Here is a 21,909-nt window from a genome sequence, read left to right as displayed (position 1 = left end):
CTTTCTTGGTAGCCAAATTCCGTTTTTTAGCCTTTAAGCCTCGCAAGACCATAATTGATTGTATTGACATGGGGCTATCTGTTTAGCCCTTTTAGTGTTGGCTAGGCTCTAAAATCTTCTTGGATGCTTTAACTGTGCATTGACAAATGTATTTGTATTCTTTTCTCTGACTGACGGTCGAATAAAAAGGTTGATTGATTGATTGAGTTTAGAGGGCTTAATTTTTATTTTTTATTTTTTTTTTTTTTTTGCACGACATACAATACGGGGAAGCCAAGGAAGCCGGGCACCACCCGAGCTCCCCGAGTACAGAAAGCAAAGGCGAGCATCTCGCAAGGGCATTTCGCAGGGAAGGGAGACCCGCGGAGCGACATGCAGATGCAGTAGCAGCAGTCCCTCTGCTCCTCTGGCACTGCGGCGGACCAAGCGCCGCCGCCCGTCTCGGAGGGGCAGCAGCAGGAGGAGGGGGGGCTCTCTTGTGACGTCACCCTCCCGGCGCCCCGCCCCTCCCCCCCCGCGGCCGGTCACGCGCGTCCCGAGCGAAGGTCCGCCGCTGCTGCTGCGCCGGCGCGGAAGGAGAGGCGAGCCGCTGGCTGCATCCCCTCGGCCAGGACCCAGCCATGGCGGCCGAGGCGCGCGGGCGGCCGGGCAGCCCCCCGGGCGGGGGGGCGGCGTCGCCGGGCGGCCCGCTGCCCATGAACCTGTTCGCGGCCTGGGAGGGGGACGGCTCCGGCCCCAGCTGCGTCCCCAGGTGAGTCCCGCCTCGGGGTGGCGAGGTGGTCGTGTGTACGCAGCCGGGCGCGGTGCCTTGGGCGCAGTGTTTCCCAACCTTGGACTACAACTCCCATCATCCCTAGCTAGCAAGACCCGTGGTGAGGGATGATGGGAACTGTAGTTCAAAAACAGCTGGAGGCCCCAGGGTGGGAACACACTGCCTTAGGGCAGTGTTTCCCAACCTTGTGCCTCCAGCTGTTTTTGGACTACAATTCCCATCATCCCTTGCCACTGGACTTGCTAGTCAGGGATGATGGGAGTTGTAGTTCAAAAACAGCTGGAGGCCCCAGGTTGGGAACACACTGCCTTAGGGTACCCTGCGGAAAAAGCCTGGGGCTTGGAAGCCTTCCCCTCCCTCTCCCTGCACCACCCCAAGCCGGACGCCCAGCTCGCTTCCCAAGTCGCTCTTTGCATTTCAAGGCAAACTGCTCTGGACATCGGCAGAGGCCTCCTTTGGAAAGCAAAGAGCCCTTTTTGTCCGGCTGCAGAAGGGAGAGCGAGGGATGCTCTGGCTTCCCCCGCTGCTGCCATTTATATAGCCAAAAAAAAGGGAGCATGTCAGCAGCTGCGTTCATGGCAGTTCAGGTGACATGTAGTTTGGCCTGCAGACCAAGAGAGAGGGCGATAGAATCATAGTTTCATGGAAGAGACCCCAAGGGCCATCGAGTCCAACCCCCTGCCAAGCAGGAAACACCGTCAGAGCACTCCTGACATATGGTTGTCAAGCCTCTGCTTAAAGACCTCCAAAGAAGGAGACTCCACCACACTCCTTGGCAGCAAATTCCACTGTCAAACAGCTCTTACTGTCAGGAAGTTCTTCCTAATGTTTAGGTGGAATCTTTTTTCTTGTAGTTTGGAACCATTGCTCCGTGTCCGCTTCTCTGGAGCAGCAGAAAACAACCTTTCTCCCTCCTCTATGTGACATCCTTTTATATATTTGAACATGGCATTCATATCACCCCTTAACCTCCTCTTCTCCAGGCTAAACATGCCCAGCTCCCTTAGCTGTTCCTCATAAGGCATCGTTTCCAGGCCTTTGACCATTTTGGTTGCCCTCCTCTGGACCCGTTCCAGTTTGTCAGTGTCCTTCTTGAACTGTGGTGCCCAGAACTGGACACAGTACTCCAGGTGAGGTCTGACCAGAGCAGGATACAGTGGCACTATTACTTCCCTTGATCTAGATGCTATACTCCTATTGATGCAGCCCAGAATTGCATTGGCTTTTTTATCTGCCGCGTCACACTGTTGGCTCATGTCAAGTTTGTGGTCAACCAAGACTCCTAGATCCTTTTCACATATACTGCCCTCAAGCCAGGTGTCACCCATCTTGTATTTGTGCCTCTCATTTTTTTTGCCCAAGTGCAATACTTTACATTTCTCCCTGTTAAAATTCATCTTGTTTGTTTTGGCCCAGTTCTCTAATCTGTCAAGGTCGTTTTGAAGTGTGATCCTGTCCTCTGGGGTGTTAGCCACCCCTCCCAGTTTGGTGTCATCTGCAAATTTGATCAGGATGCCCTTGAGTCCATCATACAAATCGTTGATAAAGATGTTGAATAAGACCGGGCCCAAGACAGAACTAGTCACTCTTCTCCAGGATGAAGAGGAACCATTGATGAGCACCCTTTGGGTTCGGTCAGTCAGATGCTCTCTCAATGCTGCTTCCTTTCTGGCTGCTCTCTGGTCTGTGCATGGGGAAGATCTCCCCGGTGCTGCAATAGGAAACTACCCTTGATTGCTCTGAAACTGGTATGAAATTCGACTGCCCCCCCTGGAGGTCCTTGAAGCAGCTCATTTCAAACTTATCTGCTCCTGCTCGGGAAAATGCACCTTTCTCCCCCCCCCCCCCCCAATTTTTTTTTATTGGTTTTCACAACATTATAAACAAACAAACACATAAGACAAACAAACATAAATCATAACCTTATTGAAAATTACACTTATTAACATTGTTAAGTGACTTCCTCGCTTCCCCTTGGTTGAATTTCATTGCAATGTCCTTTTAACGGTTTTCCAAATCACAGTTCTTGAAAAATTTAACTTAAACATTAACAGCCTTAGATCTTCACATTATGAAATTAAACATATTAATTCGACACTTAACATAAATAATGGGGAAATGCACCTTTTGAGGAGATGCACCATCAGTGACAACCTGCTCTATGGCTACCTCCAGTTGTGGGCATCGCCGTTGGTGGCATCGCTTCTGGAAGAACTGGCCTCCTGTCATGGTCCTTATTTCTCCTCTCCTTTCTCATCCAGATGGTGAGTGAGGTGAGGTTCGTGTGGCTAAGCCATCATTGTCAGCTAGCCAAAAATAGTGGCCATTCATAATAGAGGTGACCCAGGTGACCCAGTGCACTTGTACATTAAAAAGAAAACCTTCTGAAAAACATACCTTGCTGAGTCAATAAGCTTAGCAGGCATGGAACAAGAAGGGAGGTCCTCCTCTTGTGGATCAGGACCTGGTTAAGGAAGCAGGGATAAATGGATAATAGAGAAACCTGTGCTTTTTATCTCTTTCAAAGACAATCTAGAGTTGTGGGTGGTCAGTGCAGTAACCCTGTTTGCTGATGATATTAAATTGTGAAACTGATTTTTAGTTTTGGCTCAGTTCCCCAATCCCTCGGTTATTTCCCCCAATATCACAGGTTTTTTTTCGTTTTTAATTTGCAGGTTGTGCAGCTTGACTTTGAAGAAACTGATTGTATTGAAAGAATTGGATAAAGATCTCATTTCTGTGGTAATTGCAGTCAAAATGCAGGTAATGCAAATCTCGCTAGGTATAATAAGCTAATGAGGTGCTTTGCAATTGAGCTTGCTAATATACTATTTATTGGGAGTTGTGTGACTTATTAGTATACCATGCTACAAATTGGGTACTGAGAAATCTATTGATACAGAATTGATGCTAATTTATATCATTGCCTTTTGGGAATTGTACATATTAATTCTTGAAACAAAGTTGTTCACATAATCTTAACTAGGTGTTACGCCGTTCATGAAAGGAACGCTCAGGGACGTCTTGACCCGGGAGTGCAAGAGGTGCGGGGCACCCGCTGCCTAAGCTCTTAACTATCTACCTGTTATGAAATAATAAATAATTTTGATCAAGCTAGAAAAACAAAATACATATATACCTAGGTATTACCGTAATGTATACCTACTGTTTCACTAAAGGACTTTCGACTTTGTGTGCTCACTTACCAAAGACGTGCCGCGCCAGTGGTGGTGTTTGTCATTCACAGCGGTGGCGCTTTTCATTCTCAACGGCGCTGTGCACGCAAAATTAACTAAATTTGCGGGTGCTGGGTGGATCTTTCCACCCCGCCAGCGCATATGCTAAAGACGGCCCTGGTGGCGCTGTGGTCTAAACCACTGAGCCTCTTGGGCAGGCATAGGCAAACTCGGCCCTCCAGATGTTTTGGGACTACAACTCCCATGATCCCTAGCTAACAGGACCAGTGGTCAGGGATGATGGGAATTGTAGTCCCAAAACATCTAGAGGGCTGAGTTTGCCTATGCCTGCTCTTCGGATTGCGGATCGGAAGGTCAGCGGTTCGAATTCGCATGACAGGGTGAGCTCCCGTTGCTCTGCCCCAGCTACTGCCAACCTAGCAGTTTGAAAGCATGCCAGTGCAAATAGCCAAGTTATGGGGAACCAGGCAAAGGGCCTTCTCGGTAGTGGCACCCGCCCTGTGGAACACCCTCCTACCAGATGTCAAAGAGAACAACTACCAGACTTTTAGAAGACATCTGAAGGCAACCCTCTTTAGGGAAGCTTTTAATGTTTGATGCATTACTGTACGTATTTTAATGTTTTGTTTGGAAGCCAGAGTGGCTGGGGAAGCCCAGCCAGATGGGCGGGGTGTAAATAATAAATTATTATTATTATTATTATTATTAATAAATAGGTATCACTGTTGTGGGAAGGTAAATGGTGTTTCCGTGTGCTCTGGCCCTCGATAGCCCAGTAATTGCATTAACTTGGACATTAGTCTGTGGGAAGAGTGGCGGGGGGCGTCAGTGCCTCTGCAGCTGTTGTGGCCACTATGGCCACTAGTCACGGACAGTGGAAGAGGTCATCAAACAACAGCTGGAAGCCGCCGTTGCCCTTCCCTGGTCTGTAGTGACACTTTCTACAAATCTGTGATTACTGACTAATCTGTGATTACTGATCTGTTTTCCTTTTTCTGTGCAGGGTTCAAAGCGAATACTGCGGTCTCATGAAATTATGCTGCATTCCAGTGGGCACGTAGAAACAGAACTTGCACTGTCCTTTTCCCTGCAGGTAATGTAGGAATCCTTAGTATTTCCCTCCTGCCCCTTCCTGTAAGCAGCTTAATTTAGGACATATTTTTAAAAACCGAAATGAAAAAATGACTCGTTGCTTCATCTGATATCCCACGGCATTGTAGAGGTGGAAGAGGCTAGAAGCTTGCCTTGGGATATCTAGGGTGTTGTGGAAGAATTAAGAGCCGGGGTTCCCAGCCTTCTTCGGCCTTGGGCACAAACAAATGAAACACAGGCTAAAATCCAGACAAATATTCAAATAGGCAACCCTTCCAAACAGCCTACCAGTTTAATAATAATAATAATAATAATAATAATAATAATGACCTTGGTGGGGCACCAAATCTGAGAGCAGTTCTTACTGCATGCATCATGTCAGGGGTCCCATGCTTAAAGGATGCAGTAGTTAAGAAGCTAGATAAGGACGGGTGGGATGTAAATGTAATTAATAAATTAGTGAACTAATTTATCATCCAGTCTGATCAGGATACAAAGTACTCTGTCTACCCTTTAGGAGAGAGGGATCCACTTTTTTTAATTTCTTTATAGGTGGAGAACCAGCTTTCATTTATGGCTGCTGATTCATCTCCCAACCTCTTCCATCAAATTTCTGTGCAGTATTATTTACCAACACTTTTAACTATATCACAGTAGCTGTGGTTCGATATGGCATAAAACTAGCCAATAAAAGTAACAATATGTTGCTTTTTCAAGAGATTCTGTATTTTAGGCTTGTTCCTTGCCCAATTCTTCTTTCTGTGAAGGCTCTAATAATATTAAAATCTAGTGTCATTCATCTCAGGGTTCTTAGAGACCACCTGACAGCCTTTCCAGGTGCTTCCTTGAGAGCCAGTGTGGTGTAGTGGTTAAGAGTGGTAGACTCGTAATCTGGTGAACTGGGTTCGCTTCCCCTGCTCCTCTACATGCAGCTGCTGGGTGACCTTGGGCCAGTCACACTTATTTGAAGTCTCAGCCCCACTCACCTCACAGAGTGTTTGTTGTGGGGGAGGAAGGGAAAGGAGAATGTTAGCCGCTTTGAGACTCCTGAAGGGGAGTGAAAGGCGGGATATCAAATCCAAACTCTTCTTCTTCTTCCTTGAGAAGGTGAAGTTAATATCCTCCTGTTTATGCAGCCTAGGACCCTCGTACGTATGGGACCGCCTCTTCTGGTGTGTCCTGCAGAGGACCCTAAGGTCCATGAATAATAATTGCTTGAAGGTCCCGGGGCCTAAGGAAGCCAGACTACCCTCCTCCAGGGCCAGGGCCAGGGCTTTTTCAGTGATGGCTCCGACCTGGTGGAATGCTCTGTCCCATGAGACTAGGGCCCTGCAGGACTTGATCTCCTTCTGCAGGGCCTGTAAGACAGAGTTATTCCACCTGGCCTTCAATTTGAATTAGCCTGATCCTCTCTTCCCTCTTCCCTCTTCCCTCTTCCCTCTTCCCTCTTCCCTTTCCTCTTCTATGAAGAAACCCTTTCTGGGACCCCACATTTAAATTCTTACCTGGTCTCCTTGCTGCCCCTAGTAGGACCAACTTGGCCAGTTAGCCCTGGTGATCATTTGATGTCTACCGACTGGGTCCCCACCCCCAATGACCCCTGAATTTTTGAATTTTATTGATATTGATGCTGCATTTTATGTTGTATTTTATGCTGTTTTATGCTGTTTTTAAGTTGCATTTTAATCAATGTTTTTATTTGCTGTTAGCCGCCCTGAGCCTGGTTTTTAAACCGGGAAGGGCGGGGTATAAATAAAAAATTATTAATATTATCATCATCATCATCATCATTATGAAACCTTTATATGTTTTATTTGCAGTATCCTCATTTCTTGAAAAGAGAAGGCAACAAACTTCAGATCATGCTGCAGAGGAGGAAACGGTATAAAAATAGAACAATTCTGGGTTACAAAACTTTGGCAATGGGATCTGTGAACATGGTGGAGGTAGGTGCCCCTCTGTATAGCTCACTAACATAAAGGGTGTCAACATACTTTTTTCTCTGGTCTTCTGTAAGGCTACATTGCAAAAGCATTGCTAAGGTTCTTTCAGATGTTGTGTTTATCTCTGACCGATAGCGGACTTGTAGGGACTTTGGCCGTAAAAGCCAACCCCAATTTTCTGACAACAAACATAAAGTGGGTAAGAAATAGGGTGTTAACTTGTAAGCACGCTCTCTCTCAGACATTGTGTCTCGTAGGTGTTGCAGCACCCAAAAGAAGGAGGCCAAGTTTTGAACCTTTTCAGCAGCATCAAGGAAACTGCAGTCAAAGTAGCAGAGATCTGGATCTTCTCACTGTCCAGTCAACCAATAGACCAAGAAGATAGTGCTATACACCTGAGCCAGAAAATCAAGTCTGCAGGTATCTCTAGAACTGTAAAAAGTTTACTTTCTGCACCTTGTGCCAATTGATGATGAAATGTTGTGGAGACAACTTTTGGGGTGCAATGGGTATTTGGGAATCTGCTCTTGAATATAATCCTTTTTCCATTTAAAGAAACATTTGCATTATAAAGTATTGCAGCAATGTACAGGAAGCCAAAAATGTGCACAAAATATATGCCAAAGAAAATGCAGTTAATATAACACTGCAACACTAGAAGATTATTGGCTGGAAGAAGATAGAGAAAGTCATTTGCTCATCCCTTATGCTTAGGTGTTACCTGTGGGATTCAGGTACCATTTTGTCCCTGCTGCCCTTTCTTCTTCTTCTCCCACCCTAGAAAAATTCAGTTGTGAAGTCAGCATTTCACCAGATACTCAGGATGCTGTTGTTGAATGACACACACAGAATGATGCAGAAACAGACTCTCTCTCTCTTACACACACACACATGTAATTCCATTTGTTAGATATGTTTCCACCTTGTGTCATCATCAGCAACATATAGCTGACAAATGTTGGCTTACCTTCTCCAGAGTAGAAACATATTGAAGCTTGCGTAAATGAGGCATCGTGTTCTTAAAACTATTATATTTCCATTACTCTAAAAACAAATTTTGCTAGATGTACCCCCTGTAAATTCCTTACCTTACCATTTATTTGTTTATTTAAAGAGTTAGGAAAAAGCTTACATTCCCCAGACTCAACGTTTCAACAAAAAGGTTTATCTAATTGTAATTCCGAGTGACAAGGTAAAAGTCTTTGAACAGAATTTCAATTACATAAGCTTATGTTGTTGCACTCATCCCTGAAAGTGCCCATCGACATTTTGTTGTTGCTGTTTAGTCATTTAGTCATGTCCGACTTTTCATGACCCCCTGGACCAGAGCACGCCAGGCACTCCTGTCTTCCACTCCCTCCTGCAGCTTGGTCAAACGCATGTTTGTAGATTCGAGAACGCTGTCCAACCATTTCGTCCTCTGTTGTCCCCTTCTCCTTGTGCCCTCCATCTTTCCCAACATCAGGGTCTTTTCCAGGGAGTCTTCTCTTCTCATGAGGTGGCCAAAGTATTGGAGCCTCAGCTTCAGGATCTGCCCTTCCAAGTGAGCACTCAGGGCTGATTTCCTTCAGAATGGAGAGGTTTGATCTTCTTGCAGTCCATGGGACTCTCAAGAGTCTCCTCCAGCACCATAATTCAAAAGCATCAGTTCTTCGGCGATCAGCCTTCTTTATGGCCGGCTTTCACTTCCATACATCACTACTGGGAAAATCATAGCTTTAGCTATACGGACCTTTGTCGGCAAGGTGATGTCTCTGCTTTTTAAGATGCTGTCTAGGTTTGTCATTGCTTTTCTCCCAAGATGCCGGTGTCTTTTAATTTTGTGACTGCTGTCATCATCTGCAGTGATCATGGAGCCCAAGAAAGTCCAAGATACGTTCCATAATTGCTATTGTTCTTGCTTAATGTCAACCATATTTTTTCTTTGGACTTCCTCTTTTGTATTTGCAATTGTATCCCAATGTCCTTCTCTAGTACCTTCCATTTTCAAGAGAAGGTACCATAACTTTAGTAGCATCATTCTCTGAATTCAGTCCAACTTGTACGCAGACTGCTTTCACTCTGCTAGAACTGAGCAAAGGCCAGGACCGAAGTTTTCCCAAAACTTTTCCCCCTCTCAACTCTTGCAGTTCCTGACTTTGTCGTCTTCAGATGGTTTTAATAAGAAGATTAAAACCAGAAGACTAGAAAAACAACAACTGTGAAATTGCCATAATGGCCCTTGCAGTCTTCTTCCTGGTTTGCCATTAAACCAATGTTCATGTGCAGTTGTTGTTTTTAGTAAGAGCATAATCCAATTGCTTCTGTATCATTCTTCTTTCAGACAACTATTCCGAAGAGGAATATGAAAGCTTCTCTTCAGAACAAGAAGCCAGTGATGATGCTGTTCAGGGACAGGTATTGTCTAAGCAAATAAGCCCTTCGTAATTATTTTAAAAGTCATAAATGCAAGGGAGTGGACTGGTTATTTCATTCATTTATTTTATTCAAAACATTTAGCCACTTGATAGCAGCTTCAAAGAGAAACTGAAGGACTTATTAGGATTTCCCAGCCCACAAGATGTTGGATCCAAATGGTTTTCTTATGATTGGGGAAATTTTTCTTGTCCGTCGTTGCTGGCAATCCTTTGAAATCCCTAGTCCACTCCTTCAGTTGGTTGTTGATGCTCTTTGATGGTTGATTCTGAGGAAGTTGACCCTCTGAATCACTCTCAAAGAAGCAACCTGGAACAGGGTCTCCAATGAAGATCTGAAGGTCTTGCTAGGTTTCTCCGGTCAATATCCAGAAGATATCGAGGTCCTGAGCTTTAAAGAGGTTTATGTCAAAACCAGCACTTTGAATTGGGCTCGTAGCTGCCGCTGGCGTGGTAAAAGAATGAGTGTTGTAGGATCTGTTTGCCTTAAATAACAGATTTAACAGTTGGGACAGCTTAGTGTACGTTTGCATACATTTTAATTAATTAAAAAAACGCTTGCAAGGCATTCCATCTGCCTTGATGTTGTAACACCCCTATTCCCCTCATTCGACCTTTGTTGATGATCATAACAAACGTTTCTTTTTCTTCAGGATTTGGATGATGATGAGTATGAGTTGGGAAAGCCAAAGAAGCAGTGGAGATCGATAGTAAGAACAGCATCCATAACCAGGGTTGGTGGAAATTAATTTTACTAACATTGATGTGGATTGGGACCGAGTGTCTGTCCAGAATGAAAGAGTGGACTAGATATGGCATGAGGTTTGGACGAATACAAAGCCACAGTAGTTGTATTCATATTTTTGTTTTGTCGTGCTTTGTTGTGAACCGCTTTGAGTGTAATGCATACAGAACAGAATTATAACAAGTAATAAGCAGCTAAAAGTGACTCGTGTGGTTACATGCATGGCAGGGGAGTAATGTAAGCAGAGGAAACCTTTGTTTTGGTTGATTGAGGTTGCCTTTTTGTTCTGACCTTCTTCCAAGGAGCCCAAGAGGGCATACAAAAATTGCCCCCTCTCATTTGATCTGCCATTGCCTTGAAGGAGGGTTAGGCTAGTTCGGAGCGATTGACCCAAGGTCATTTGGGGTGCTTCATAGCCAAGCCTGATAATTTGAGGCACATGCCATGTCCTGCTTTAACAACAACAACAACAACAACAACAACAACAACAACAACAACAATAATTTATTTATACCCCGCCCATCTTGCTGGGTTTCCCCAGCCACTCTGGGCAGCTTCCAGCAAAATATTAAAATACAATAGTCTATAAAACATTAAAAGCTTCCCTAAACAGGGCTGCCTTCAGATGTCTTCTAAAAGAGTCTGGTAGTTGTTTTTCTCTTTGACATTCCACAGGGTGGGTGCCACTACTGAGAAGGTCCTCTGCCTGGTTCCCTGTAACTTGGCTTCTCGCAGCGAGGGAACCGCCAGAAGGCCCTCGGTACTGGGGTAGCACAGCTACCCCTCTGGAAATTTTTATTAAACATGAATCTGATTCAGTAATAGCTTTTTCCTTCCAAAGAATATGGAGATAGCAAGGTGCCCTTTGCACCTTTTCTGTCAATAGGGCACATTCAGAGGAGCATTCAGCGTTCCAAAGAAGCGTTTTTGAGCTTAGGTCAGTGGGCTTGATGAGACTTGGCTCACACTCTGACACATCTGGATACATGCACCAGGGAGACAACACACTACTGGCTTGTGCCCTGGATTTGAAGCACAGACCTCCAGCCTGGAAAAACAAAACAAAAATATGACTGTTCTCATAGGCTAGAGTTTCTTCTGCAACCATGCTACTTCTGGCACCTTAAGACTGGGTCTTGGACCTGGGGGAAAGAGAAATCCCCCATGATGTATTAATTAATATCTGTTCCTACAGATGAGTAGCTTAGGGCAGGGCCGGGTTTAGGTTTGATGAGGCCCTAAGCTACTGAAGGTAATGGGGCCCTTTATATGTCCAGCTGTCCTTTGTCGCTGTTTTTTGTATTGAATATATGCTATATGGTAATTTATGGACCTAATAGGTATCTAAAGCCATTTGCACATACCAAAAGGAGCCTACACAACACAAAACACTGTTGCTGTATGTAGGTTTTATTTTATTTGTTTTTTATCTTACGGTATATTTTGGAAATGTACATCCAGTTTTTTCCTTTAATTTTTTGGGGGGCCCGCAAAAGAATGGGGCCCTAAGCTATAGTTTGTTTAGCTTATACCTAAATCCGACACTGGCTTAGGGACCTGTTGTGTTGCATTTGCTGTATGGGTTCAAGTAAGGATCTCCTTCTTTTATGCCTTTGACACAAATGGTATTTTCACAAGCATATAAAAGCCATCCCCCTCTTTCACTTGGCGGGGTTTGAAGTCCTGCCTCTTGCTTCCCAACTACATTCTATACCAAGAGCCACAAGTGTTTCTGTACTCTGTATATGCCTGTGGCTGTCCTTGTTGCATGGCCCTTCCCCCCGGAGGCTTGACAAGAGTATTTCTCACCCAGGTACGTCTTAAATCTTTGTCCCTGGTGGGAAGGGAGCCTTGTGGCTGATCCATTGTGTTGAATCCTCTTTCTCTTGCCATACGCATTGCTAGCAGGCTAGCAATTTATATTTATGTGCACTCCGATTGTTTTGGAATTTATTTATTAATTATTTGGGTAGACACTCAGACATCTAGAGGGGTAACTTAGTGCCATGTCCCCATGCAAAAATACAACCTATATTCCTCAGACATCATCTACAGTGGTGCCCCGCAAGACGAATGCCTCGCAAGACGGAAAACTCGCTAGACGAAAGAGTTTTCTGTTTTGGAGGTGCTTCGCAAAACGAATTTCCTATGGGCTTGCTTCGCAAGACGAAAATGTCTTGCGAGTTCCTGCAGGTTTTTTTTCCTCCCCCCCTTTTTCTAAGCCGCTTATCTGCTTATCCGCTAAGCCGCTAAGCCGCTAAACCGCTAATTGCGCTAAGCCGCTAAGCCGTCAATGGGCTTGCTTCACAAGACGGAAAAACCCGCAAGAAGAAGAGACTCGTGGAACGGATTCTTTTCGTCTTGCGAGGCACCACTGTATGTGCCATGGATTGCAGATTTTGTTGTAGAGTCAGTTTGTGGAAAACCGTGTTCTGATGAAAAAGACTCTGTTTTCTGTAATTACTTTGTTTTTAATCTTGTGTTAAGAGTCACAAAAACAAAAAAATGTTAAAGATTTGTATTAATGGAGCTGGCCTTGGATGAAATGCAGAGCTAACTGTTCCTAACAAACTAATACAACAATACACCTCTGTTAGAGATTTCTAGTGGCATAGAGTTCTAGGGTTGAATATAAGCGATTGGAGATCAGGAGTGAGAAGAGCTCATTGGCTTCTTGGCAAAAAAGTAAAAAAGAAGCTACTCATCAGGAATTATTTAATCCTACTCCACCAAAACTGCAAAGTGAATGGTGGAATCCAAGCACAAACAAATAGCGAAACAAAGGAGATTGTGCTAGACCTCTGTGGGCTTGTCCTCAAGCCTCCAGGGCAATGAATGGCCAGCTGTGTCATTGCACTAGAGGAATATGAGACATCTCTGCCGACACAGAGACAGCAGTTTGCACGCTCTTTCCAGTATGGATCTGGAACTGGCTGTCCTAGCTGAACCGGAAATTCTGGCCCAATTCCTAGTTGGGATGGAATTTAAACAGTCCCTCAGATGAATGAGCAACAGCCGTGGCCTGCCTTTTGTAAGCTATTTGCACGTATTAACTGAGAATAAATGGTGCATGGTTTGTTGTGGCGCTGTGCTTCAACACACAGAGATTGTGTGCTTTAGTGTTGTATTGATTGTAATCATTTACCTTTACAGCAGCAAAACTTCAAGCAAAAAGTCGTGGCCCTGTTGAGGCGGTTTAAAGTATCTGACGAGGTAAGCTGTCTGTGGTTGCTCTCTCCAGCAACTTCCTTAAATTCTGCATGGGTTTTGCACTATCCATCAGGCTAAGGGCACTTTCGTCAGAAACCTCTTTTCGCAGCAGGGACTGGAAACCTTTATCATCTCAAGCGCTGAATTTCTTCTTGGGCGACCTCCTGGGGACCGTGATGGGCAGGGATGGAGGCAAAGGCAAATGCTGCAACAGATGTGACTCTTGTTTTTGCACAATAGGCTGCATTCAGCTGGGCATTTCTGCACACCCCCCCATGCATTCATCCTTCATTCCAGCCAAGGAATGGAACTTGAGGAAGCTGTGCCGTGTGACCTGGGCAAAGTTCCAAGAGCCAAATAAAGAGGCTTTAGTCTCTGGGACCGAGGTTCCGCACTCCCGAGGTTTTACACCAAGGCTTAAAATGGCGGCAATGTACCCCCTAGTTTACCTGTCTGATTTTAATGATCTGGCAAATATTGTCTTTTGCGTGTGAAGCTTTGTTAGCCTTCTACAAGAGTGTTAATGTCATTGCTGTAACTGAATGGTCTGAGTAACCTTCTGTGCTTGGGTCTCTTCTAAACTGTAATAGGATAACAGGGGAACCTTAAGAGCAGAAAAACATTATTTTCGTATAATGTGAGTGATCAGTGTTTTTGAAACATTCAGCCGCTTATAAATTATTTTTAATAAATAAAATATAATGGCTGAGGTGCCATTTACCAACTTATTGTTTCATGTGAAAGCACCTTAATTCTTTTATGAACTTTAGCAGTCTCCCTGTCCTGCTTTCTTGGTAGGGGTGAACTTGACTTCCATTGAAATCAATGAAACATCGTGATCGACCTGTCCCATTGATTTCAGTGGGACTTGAGTCCAGGTAACGTAGCCTGGCTCTCGCCCTCTGTTTCTGTAAAATGTCCTAAGTTATTTTGCTTGTATCTCGCACAACAAAATATGGGCCCTGGTAACTTCTGAAAGTAACTTCTGCCCAGGCTTCTGCCTCTTATAAACAACAACCCTGTTGGCCTCCAAACAACTCTGTTATTTGTAACACTTGCGTAAGGCAGAACTTATTTTCTTGCCCAACAGATATGCCCGATGTGCTTACCAAGACAACGAAGTAATTTGTGCAATTACCTGAGGGTGGGGATCATATAAAACAAAGAATAAACCTTTGGAACAAAAATTCTTTTGAAAACGATTATGCCATTTCCTGCAAAATAAGTTTGGGCATTGTACAGATATTAAAAAGGACAACAATCAATATATTATCATTGTAAACTTGGGAAATGAATTATAAAACCCGTTCCTGCATATAGTTACACAATTTGTGCTTGGAGAACATTATCTCCCTGGTACTTTGCAAGCTGTATCAAGATTGCACAAGCAAATGATCACATCTTGGTGGCAACGCTGGTTTTGTTTCATTTAGCTTCTTAGACTCACAAAAAAATGTCTCTATACCCACTTACCACTCAAACAGAATTTATTTTCACAGTGCAAAGGCTGCAGCCATCACCCCAAATGTGAACTTTGAAATAGTCTGTCTGGGATTGCCAATACATCAGAGGGTATCCAGTTTTATTAGGAAAGGTGCCATTTGTAATCATCTGAAAGGTTTTTCTACGGACACCACCAGATGGGCACCAAGTGGGGATCTCATTATTCTCCCAGTTCAATTAAAGCACAAAAAATGTCTCCACTTCTGGAGGCTTCAGTGTTCTGGAGGCTTCTTAAGTGACATTTTGCCTCCTGCTCAAAGGTTAAACAATCATGCAACGTGACACAAAGAACAATAAAAAGGCAAGACACAGATACCAAAACTCACAGTTAAACATAGCCAACATAGTGTTGGGGGGGCTTGGTGTCCTAGTGTCTCCTCTCGCATGAATACGGATGGAATCTTCTCCAGTGGACACTGGGAGACCATCAAGGCCTGGGCAAGAGCTGGCTCACTGACAGGAAATAATGATTTGCTGGACAACATGCCTTCATTGTTGTACTTGTGAAAACTCCCCATATGAGGGGTCTAAATCTCACAGGGAGCCTATACCACTTTTAGATCGTTATACACAGTGCTTTGTTCCTAGAAAAAAGGTGCCGATATTCTGGGCAGTTGCCCTGGCCGAAAAATTTCCTCGGGGCCAGGAAAAACAATTACAGTGGTACCTCGGGTTACAGACACTTCAGGTTACAGACTCTGCTAACCCAGAAATAATACCTCGGGTTAAGAACTCTGCTTCAGAATGAGAACAGAAATCGCATGGCGGCCACACGGCAGCTGCGGGAGGCCCCATTAGCTAAAGTGGTACCTCAGGTTAAGAACGGACCTCCAGAACGAATTAAGTTCTTAACCTGAGGTAGCATTGTACATGTAAGACAATTACATGTTTTACTGGAACTTCATTAAGATCTTGGCATACAGTTATTCCATGATGCATGATAATTAAATGACTTGCTGCAATGCCATACCTTTTTCTGTGCTCTCAGTACCTTACTGCCTGGCTTAGGGAAGGAGGTGCGAAGCTCTGCTGGGGTCTGAGAGCCCTCCCGCCTCCATCTCCTCCCCCCCAAAAGGGGCTTGCCAATCAGATGGTTGGTGGTTCGAAACCCCATGACAGGGTAAGCTCCCGTTGCTCGGTCCCTGCTCCTGCCAACCTAGCAGTTTGAAAGCACGTCAAAGTGCAAGTAGATAAATAGGTACCACTCCGGCGGGAAGGTAAACGGCGTTTCCGTGCGCTGCTCTGGTTCGCCAGAAGCGGCTTAGTCCTGCTGGCCACATGACCTGGACGTTGTACACCGGCTCCCTCGGCCAATAAAGCAAGATGAGCGCCGCAACCCCAGAGTCGGCCACGACAGGACCCAACGGTCAGGGGTCCCTTTACCTTTACTATGCATGCTTTTAAATAAATAAATATGAGTGGAGAAGGCTCCCTGCTGCAGAAGATCAGCACCAACATGAGAAAAGCAGTTGAGCTGAGCAACGAGAATGCAACAGAGAGGCAGGACTTGGTCTCTTCATGCTTGGTCTCTAATTGTCTGTGTATGGACTTGTGAAGAGGGCCTAGATATAAATACTTGAATGCAATTAATGACGAAGATGATATTTGCATTTCAAGGAAGCCTCCATTTAACACACTTTTATGCTGCTTGTGCTTTTCTATCTAGGTTTTGGATTCTGAGCAGGATCCAGCTGACCATGTCCCAGAAGTAGAAGAAGACCTAGACCTTCTCTATGATACACTTGATATTGAAAATCCTAGTGACAGCGGCCCTGACATGGAAGATGATGACAGCGTCCTCAGTACTCCTAAGCCAAAGCTAAAGTAAGAAGAGATTTTGATGGCAGCTTTGCAGATTCTCGAACCGACTGTCTGTTAGGATGAGAGATGCTGGGGTAGCAGAGGGGAAAGGGGGGTGGACTATTTTTCGGTACAGTGGTACCTCACAAGACGAATGCCTCGTAAGACGAAAAACGCACAAGACAAAAGGGTTTTTCGTTTTTTGAGTTGCTTCGCAAGACGATTTTCCCTATGGGCTTGCTTCACAAGACGGAAACGTCTTGCGAGTTTGTTTCCTTTTTCTTACAACCGTTAATACCCAGGGAATCCGCGCTCCGCAAGACGAAAAAATCGCAAGACGAAACAACTCGCGGAACGAATTAATTTCGTCTTGCGAGGCACCACTGTACCTGCCTGTTTGTTCAAATGGCTACTTGGGCAGCAGTTTTGCACATGAGGGAGGGAGAGATCTTGGGAAGGATTGACAGCAGCCTCTCACATTTTGGCACACGGTTTCTAGAGGTTTCTATAGCCTCAACCATGTTTTGGAGCTCCTAGCAAAAAACAACAACATTACGATGCCATTTGTTTTCTTGCTATAGGCCTTACTTTGAAGGAATGTCACATTCAAGCTCTCAAGCAGAAATTGGAAGCCTCCACAGTGTCAGAAACCAGAGAGAGCCATCCAGTCCTGTAAGTGCATAAAATAAGTGCATGAAAATAATTGAATGCAACTGATAATCACAAATGCATTGCCATTTCTTAGTAAAGGGGTTGTGAGTCAAGTATGGCAGTTTTATACAGTGGACGCTTGGGTTGCGAACGTGATCCATGCAGGAGGCACATTTGCAACCCGCAGCACCGTGTCTGCGCATGCGCGTGTTGCAATTCTGTGCATGCACAAAGCACAATATATAGTGGTTTTGCGCATGTGCGAGTGCTGAAACCTGGAAGTAACCCGTTCCGGTACTTCTGGGTTCGGCGCGGTGCGCAATCCGAAAACATGGATTATTCTGTTTCAGTCAAATTCTCCAGCAAGGACTTGCTCCTGGATAGCGTTTGATTGCAATGTTGGTGTAATGCTACCTCAGGACTAGCCAGTCTCGAGACCAGTGTGTTGTGTGATCCTTGTTTTACCGACTCTTGTACAAAACAGGTTGAAGTGCCTGAAGAGGACAAGAATATTGGAAGCAGACAACCAGCAGACAGCGTCTCTGACACCGTGTCTTATGTAAGTGCAATTGCCTTTTTATCATTCAGGCAGGGATCGCTAGAGTGAAACACAGAAATATTTAACAGCTCTATAGAACTTCAGGGTCATTTGGCAAAACAGATGACAACTTCTGTTCTAATCTTTTTGTTTTCAGGGCATTCATTTTGGATTGGTGCCTGTTTATTTTGTTTTTTTAATCTCTGCCCAAGTATACTGCATTTTCTCCTTTCTTGGAATCTCTGTTTTTGAAAACCTTACATCCTTTATAGGCCACAATTTGAATATTTAAAAAAGAACAACCACTATCAGCCTAAAGCCCGGGTACACATTCCATTCAGGTGTTTGGGAGATAGTCAGCTGGGAACTGGGGTGGGGTGCCTATTTTACGTAGGAAAGGTTTGTTGGAGATAGAAGCGTTTTGATGGAGATGTTTTTGATGGACCTTTGAGAGGCGATTCCACTGTTGAGCTATGTGTAGAAGGTTGTTTTTACTGTTTTTAACTTGAGTGTTTTAAATTCAGGGTTGGTATTGTTTTACTTGAAAAATGCACCTGGGGTGAGAGTTGCTGAGGTGGGGGGCAGTTACAGTAGTTCAGGGCAGGAAGGAGGCATGGTATAGAAGTTTGGGCAAGCCAGGTTATACATAGGGCTGCCTCTGAAGATGGTTCAAAAACATCGGCTGGTGCAGAATTTGGTGGCCAGGTTGCTCACCGGGGCAAGACAGTTTGAGAATATTACACCTTTCCTGACCCAACCGCACTGGCTGCTGATTAGTTTCTGTGCCCAATTCAAAGTGCTGGTTTTGACCTATAAAATCTTGAATGGCTCAGGACCGCAATGCCTCAAGGACTTCCTCTCTCCATATAAACCAACCCAGACTCTGATCATCATCTGAGGCCCTTCTTCATGTGCCTCCTCCATGAGAGGTCCAGAGGGTGGCAACACAAGGACAGGCCTTTTCTATGGTGGCTCCCCCTCTGCCCTCTCTGGGGAGGCTTGCCTGCCACCTTCATTGTACATCTTTAGGCGCCAGATGAAAACGTTCCTCATCAACCAGGCCTTTGGCTGATTAACATCCTACGACCTTTTAAATGTGTTTGTGGGAGCGGAGGGTTATTATTTTGTTTCTTGTTTTGACTATTTATTTTTGCTTTTGTCCTGTATTTTTATCTTATGAACTGCCCTGAGATCTTTGGATTAAGGGCGGTACATAAATTTTACTCCTACTATGACCTCTGCTACTACTACTAGGATATGGGAATGGAGTGGGGTTGGTTTATGGGGTTAGAAAGAGGAAGCAAAATGTTCCATTGAGAATGCTTTGACCCGGAGAGAGCGGAGGTACAGTGGTACCTCGGGTTACATATGCTCCAGGTTACAGACACTTCAGGTTACAGACTCCGCTAACCCAGAAGTAGTACCTCGGGTTAAGAACTTTGCTTCAGGATGAGAACAGAAATCGCATGGTGGCGGCGTGGCAGCAGCAGGAGGCCCCATTAGCTAAAGTGGTGCTTCAGGTTAAGAACAGTTTTAGGTTAAGAACGGACCTCTGGAACGAATTAAGTACGTAAACAGAGGTACCACTGTATGTATGAGCTTTGTGGGTGAGTTGATTTGGGTTGAGGCAGGAAGAGGTGGAAAGTAGTGAGAATGTGAAGTAGAGATCTGGCTGAGTAATCTTTGGTACCTTTGGGTTCTGCTGGGTATAGCATCAGCTGCAGAGAGTTTGTTATCCAGTGCGCAGCTTGTCAAATACCATGTGCCTTTGCAATAATAATAATATAATAATAAATTTTATTTATATCCCGCCCTCCCCAGCCGAAGCTCAGGGCGGCTAACAACAATAAAACAGTACAAAAGTACAGCATAAACAACATTGGAGACCTGGGATAGAATGAGGTCTCTGTTGGCATATGGACTACAGCAGAAACACGGGCCAAAATGGCTGTTTTACAGTTCATGTTGAAGCCAGGCTAACTTGGGGCTTCATAGAATCTATGATACTATTTGGGATAGATCTTTAGCTAATGGATTGCATGAGGTTTTGCACTGGTCTGGCTATGGTCATGGATTGACCATTATTTATTGGCACTTTTTTATTACTATACATGCTGGCAGAGTACAAAGTCTTCCACAGAACATCCACTCCAGTGTAATTTTTTGTTTGCAGGAAAATAAACAACAAGAAGACATAGAAACTGAACTGTCTCCCCTGGATAGCTTCATGGAAAAGGCTCCACTAAGTGGCAGGATGACAAAGACAGAATCTCTCATAATTCCTTCCAGCAGGTAACCTGTCTATAAGCTGCAACATCAGCTCCGAAACTTACCTTGTTTGTAAATATGCAACTTGAGACAGATGAGCTTTTAACTTGTGGCATCTGAACATCGTTTTGCATGGTTTTCAGTCCCCGTGTTCTGTTCCAGATGTCATGCACCTTGGTGACCATTCCACTTTCATACCCAATTTTTAAAAAATATGACTCAAAGTAAGCTTGCAAAATAATATTTAATAGCATCACCAGTACAGTGATTAATTAAAGAGAGAAAAGTTATACCTAAATAATGAAATAGACATGGCAGAAATCTACTGACAGCTGAGCAACTGCAAACTGCACTTTCCTTTTTCTTCCAGTATTGAGATTTGTGGAGCTATCAATGATTTATACCTCAGCTGAAACCCTTTTATTTGTTCCAGTTCCTTCTGCAAGTAGTACAGGGTGTTCCAAACCTGCAGAGCAAATTGTGGGGTTGCCAACAGTGAGGAGGAGGAGGAGAGGAAGAGAAAGTCCTGTTAAGCAAGCAGGAGGACACCATAGGATGTCACTGCTTGTGCTTTTCTAAAATTTGACCCCACCAGACTGCTGCATTCCTAATTCTGATGCAACTTGGCTGATAGATTGACTTATCCAGGTAGACATAGATTTCCGAATGAGGTAGCCACTCCTGAGAAGACCCTGTACTTTGAGGGCACCTCTCACGAGGCACTCTGTTCAAGGTCTTTTCATATGCTCTGAAGGCATGTTAGCCACTGCCTTTTTCCATTAGAGGTTTATTTTGTTATAAAGAGAGATGAAGAAGAAGAAGAAGAAGAAGAAGAAGAAGAAGAAGAAGAAGAAGAAGAAGCAGCAGCAGAAGAGTAGTAGTTTGGATTTGATATCCCGCTTTATCACTACCCAAAGGAGACTCAAAGCAGCTATCATTCTCCTTTCCCTTTCTCCCCCCACAACAAACACTCTGTGAGGTGAGTGGGGCTGAGAGACTTCAGAGAAGGGTGACTAGCCCATGGTCACCCAGCAGCTGCATGTGGAGGAGCCGGGAAGTGAACCCGGTTCACCAAATTACGAGTCTACCGCTCTTAACCACTACACCACACTGGTTGTGGGGTTTCCTTTTGGTAGTGGTGCCCCAGTTATGGAGTGCCCCCCTCCCAAGGTGTCTGGCAAAGACTTTTTTATTCACTTTGAATTCCCTAATTCGAAACAGTTTTACTTCCTAAAACATTTTTACTTAAGCATTTGAACTGTAACTTTAAAAGAGACTTTGGCTGATTAATGTTTTTAGTTTTGTCCTTATCTTATGATAATAGAATCACAGGATTGTAGATGAACATCTATTTTTTTAATAAATATTTTTATTAAGTTTTAGAAATGACAACAAACAATAAAAAGAAAAACAAATACACAAAAATACAAAATTATAAAATACATAAGAAAGAAAAATAGTTTCAAAAAAGAAAAGAAAAAACACATTTAAAAAGAAGAAAAACACAAAAATCCCTCTTTTTACTTCTCATCTTTGATTCACTTATTTTCTTGACTTCCTCACATCTCCCTTTTTTGTATCCCTGTTAAAAGTTAATTCAGCAAATTCATATCCAATTAATTTGTCTAATTATCCATCCAATCTTATTTTTAGCCTCGTTGCTAGAACCCCTTCAGTTCATTTCAATGCCATTAGCATTCAAAAATTTTACAATATTTCTGTAAATAAATTTTGAATTTCTTCCAATCTTCTTCCACCAACTCTTCCACCAACTCT

The 21,909-nt window shown here is 44.1% G+C and overlaps 1 protein-coding gene across 8 annotated transcripts in view; it reads left to right on the top strand.

Moving 5' to 3' along the window:
• The first annotated feature begins 599 nt into the window (after positions 1-599).
• The window catches only part of PACS2 (phosphofurin acidic cluster sorting protein 2), a 51,655-nt gene continuing 30,345 nt past the window's right edge, over positions 600-21,909 (top strand). For 6 of the 8 annotated variants that reach the window (XR_014159051.1, XR_014159052.1, XM_081872659.1 and 3 more), the window contains exons 1-12: positions 600-751; positions 3,448-3,535; positions 4,973-5,062; positions 6,882-7,007; positions 7,262-7,424; positions 9,328-9,401; positions 10,072-10,152; positions 13,317-13,376; positions 16,543-16,700; positions 17,258-17,348; positions 17,812-17,886; positions 20,039-20,157. Coding sequence is in view for 6 of the 8 variants with exons in the window: in XM_081872659.1 (XP_081728785.1) it covers positions 621-751; positions 3,448-3,535; positions 4,973-5,062; positions 6,882-7,007; positions 7,262-7,424; positions 9,328-9,401; positions 10,072-10,152; positions 13,317-13,376; positions 16,543-16,700; positions 17,258-17,348; positions 17,812-17,886; positions 20,039-20,157 (1,256 nt within the window). In the remaining 2 variants the exon portion in view is untranslated. The remainder of the gene's footprint in view (positions 752-3,447; positions 3,536-4,972; positions 5,063-6,881; positions 7,008-7,261; positions 7,425-9,327; positions 9,402-10,071; positions 10,153-13,316; positions 13,377-16,542; positions 16,701-17,257; positions 17,349-17,811; positions 17,887-20,038; positions 20,158-21,909) is intronic. The other 2 variants (XM_081872661.1, XM_081872657.1) reach the window with 1 other exon arrangement.

The sequence above is a fragment of the Podarcis erhardii genome (assembly GCF_964252035.2).
Source record: "Podarcis erhardii genome assembly, chromosome: 8".
NCBI lineage: Eukaryota > Metazoa > Chordata > Lepidosauria > Squamata > Lacertidae > Podarcis > Podarcis erhardii.
Note: the sequence above shows the minus strand (reverse complement) of the source record. Positions and strands in the feature narration are given on the sequence as shown.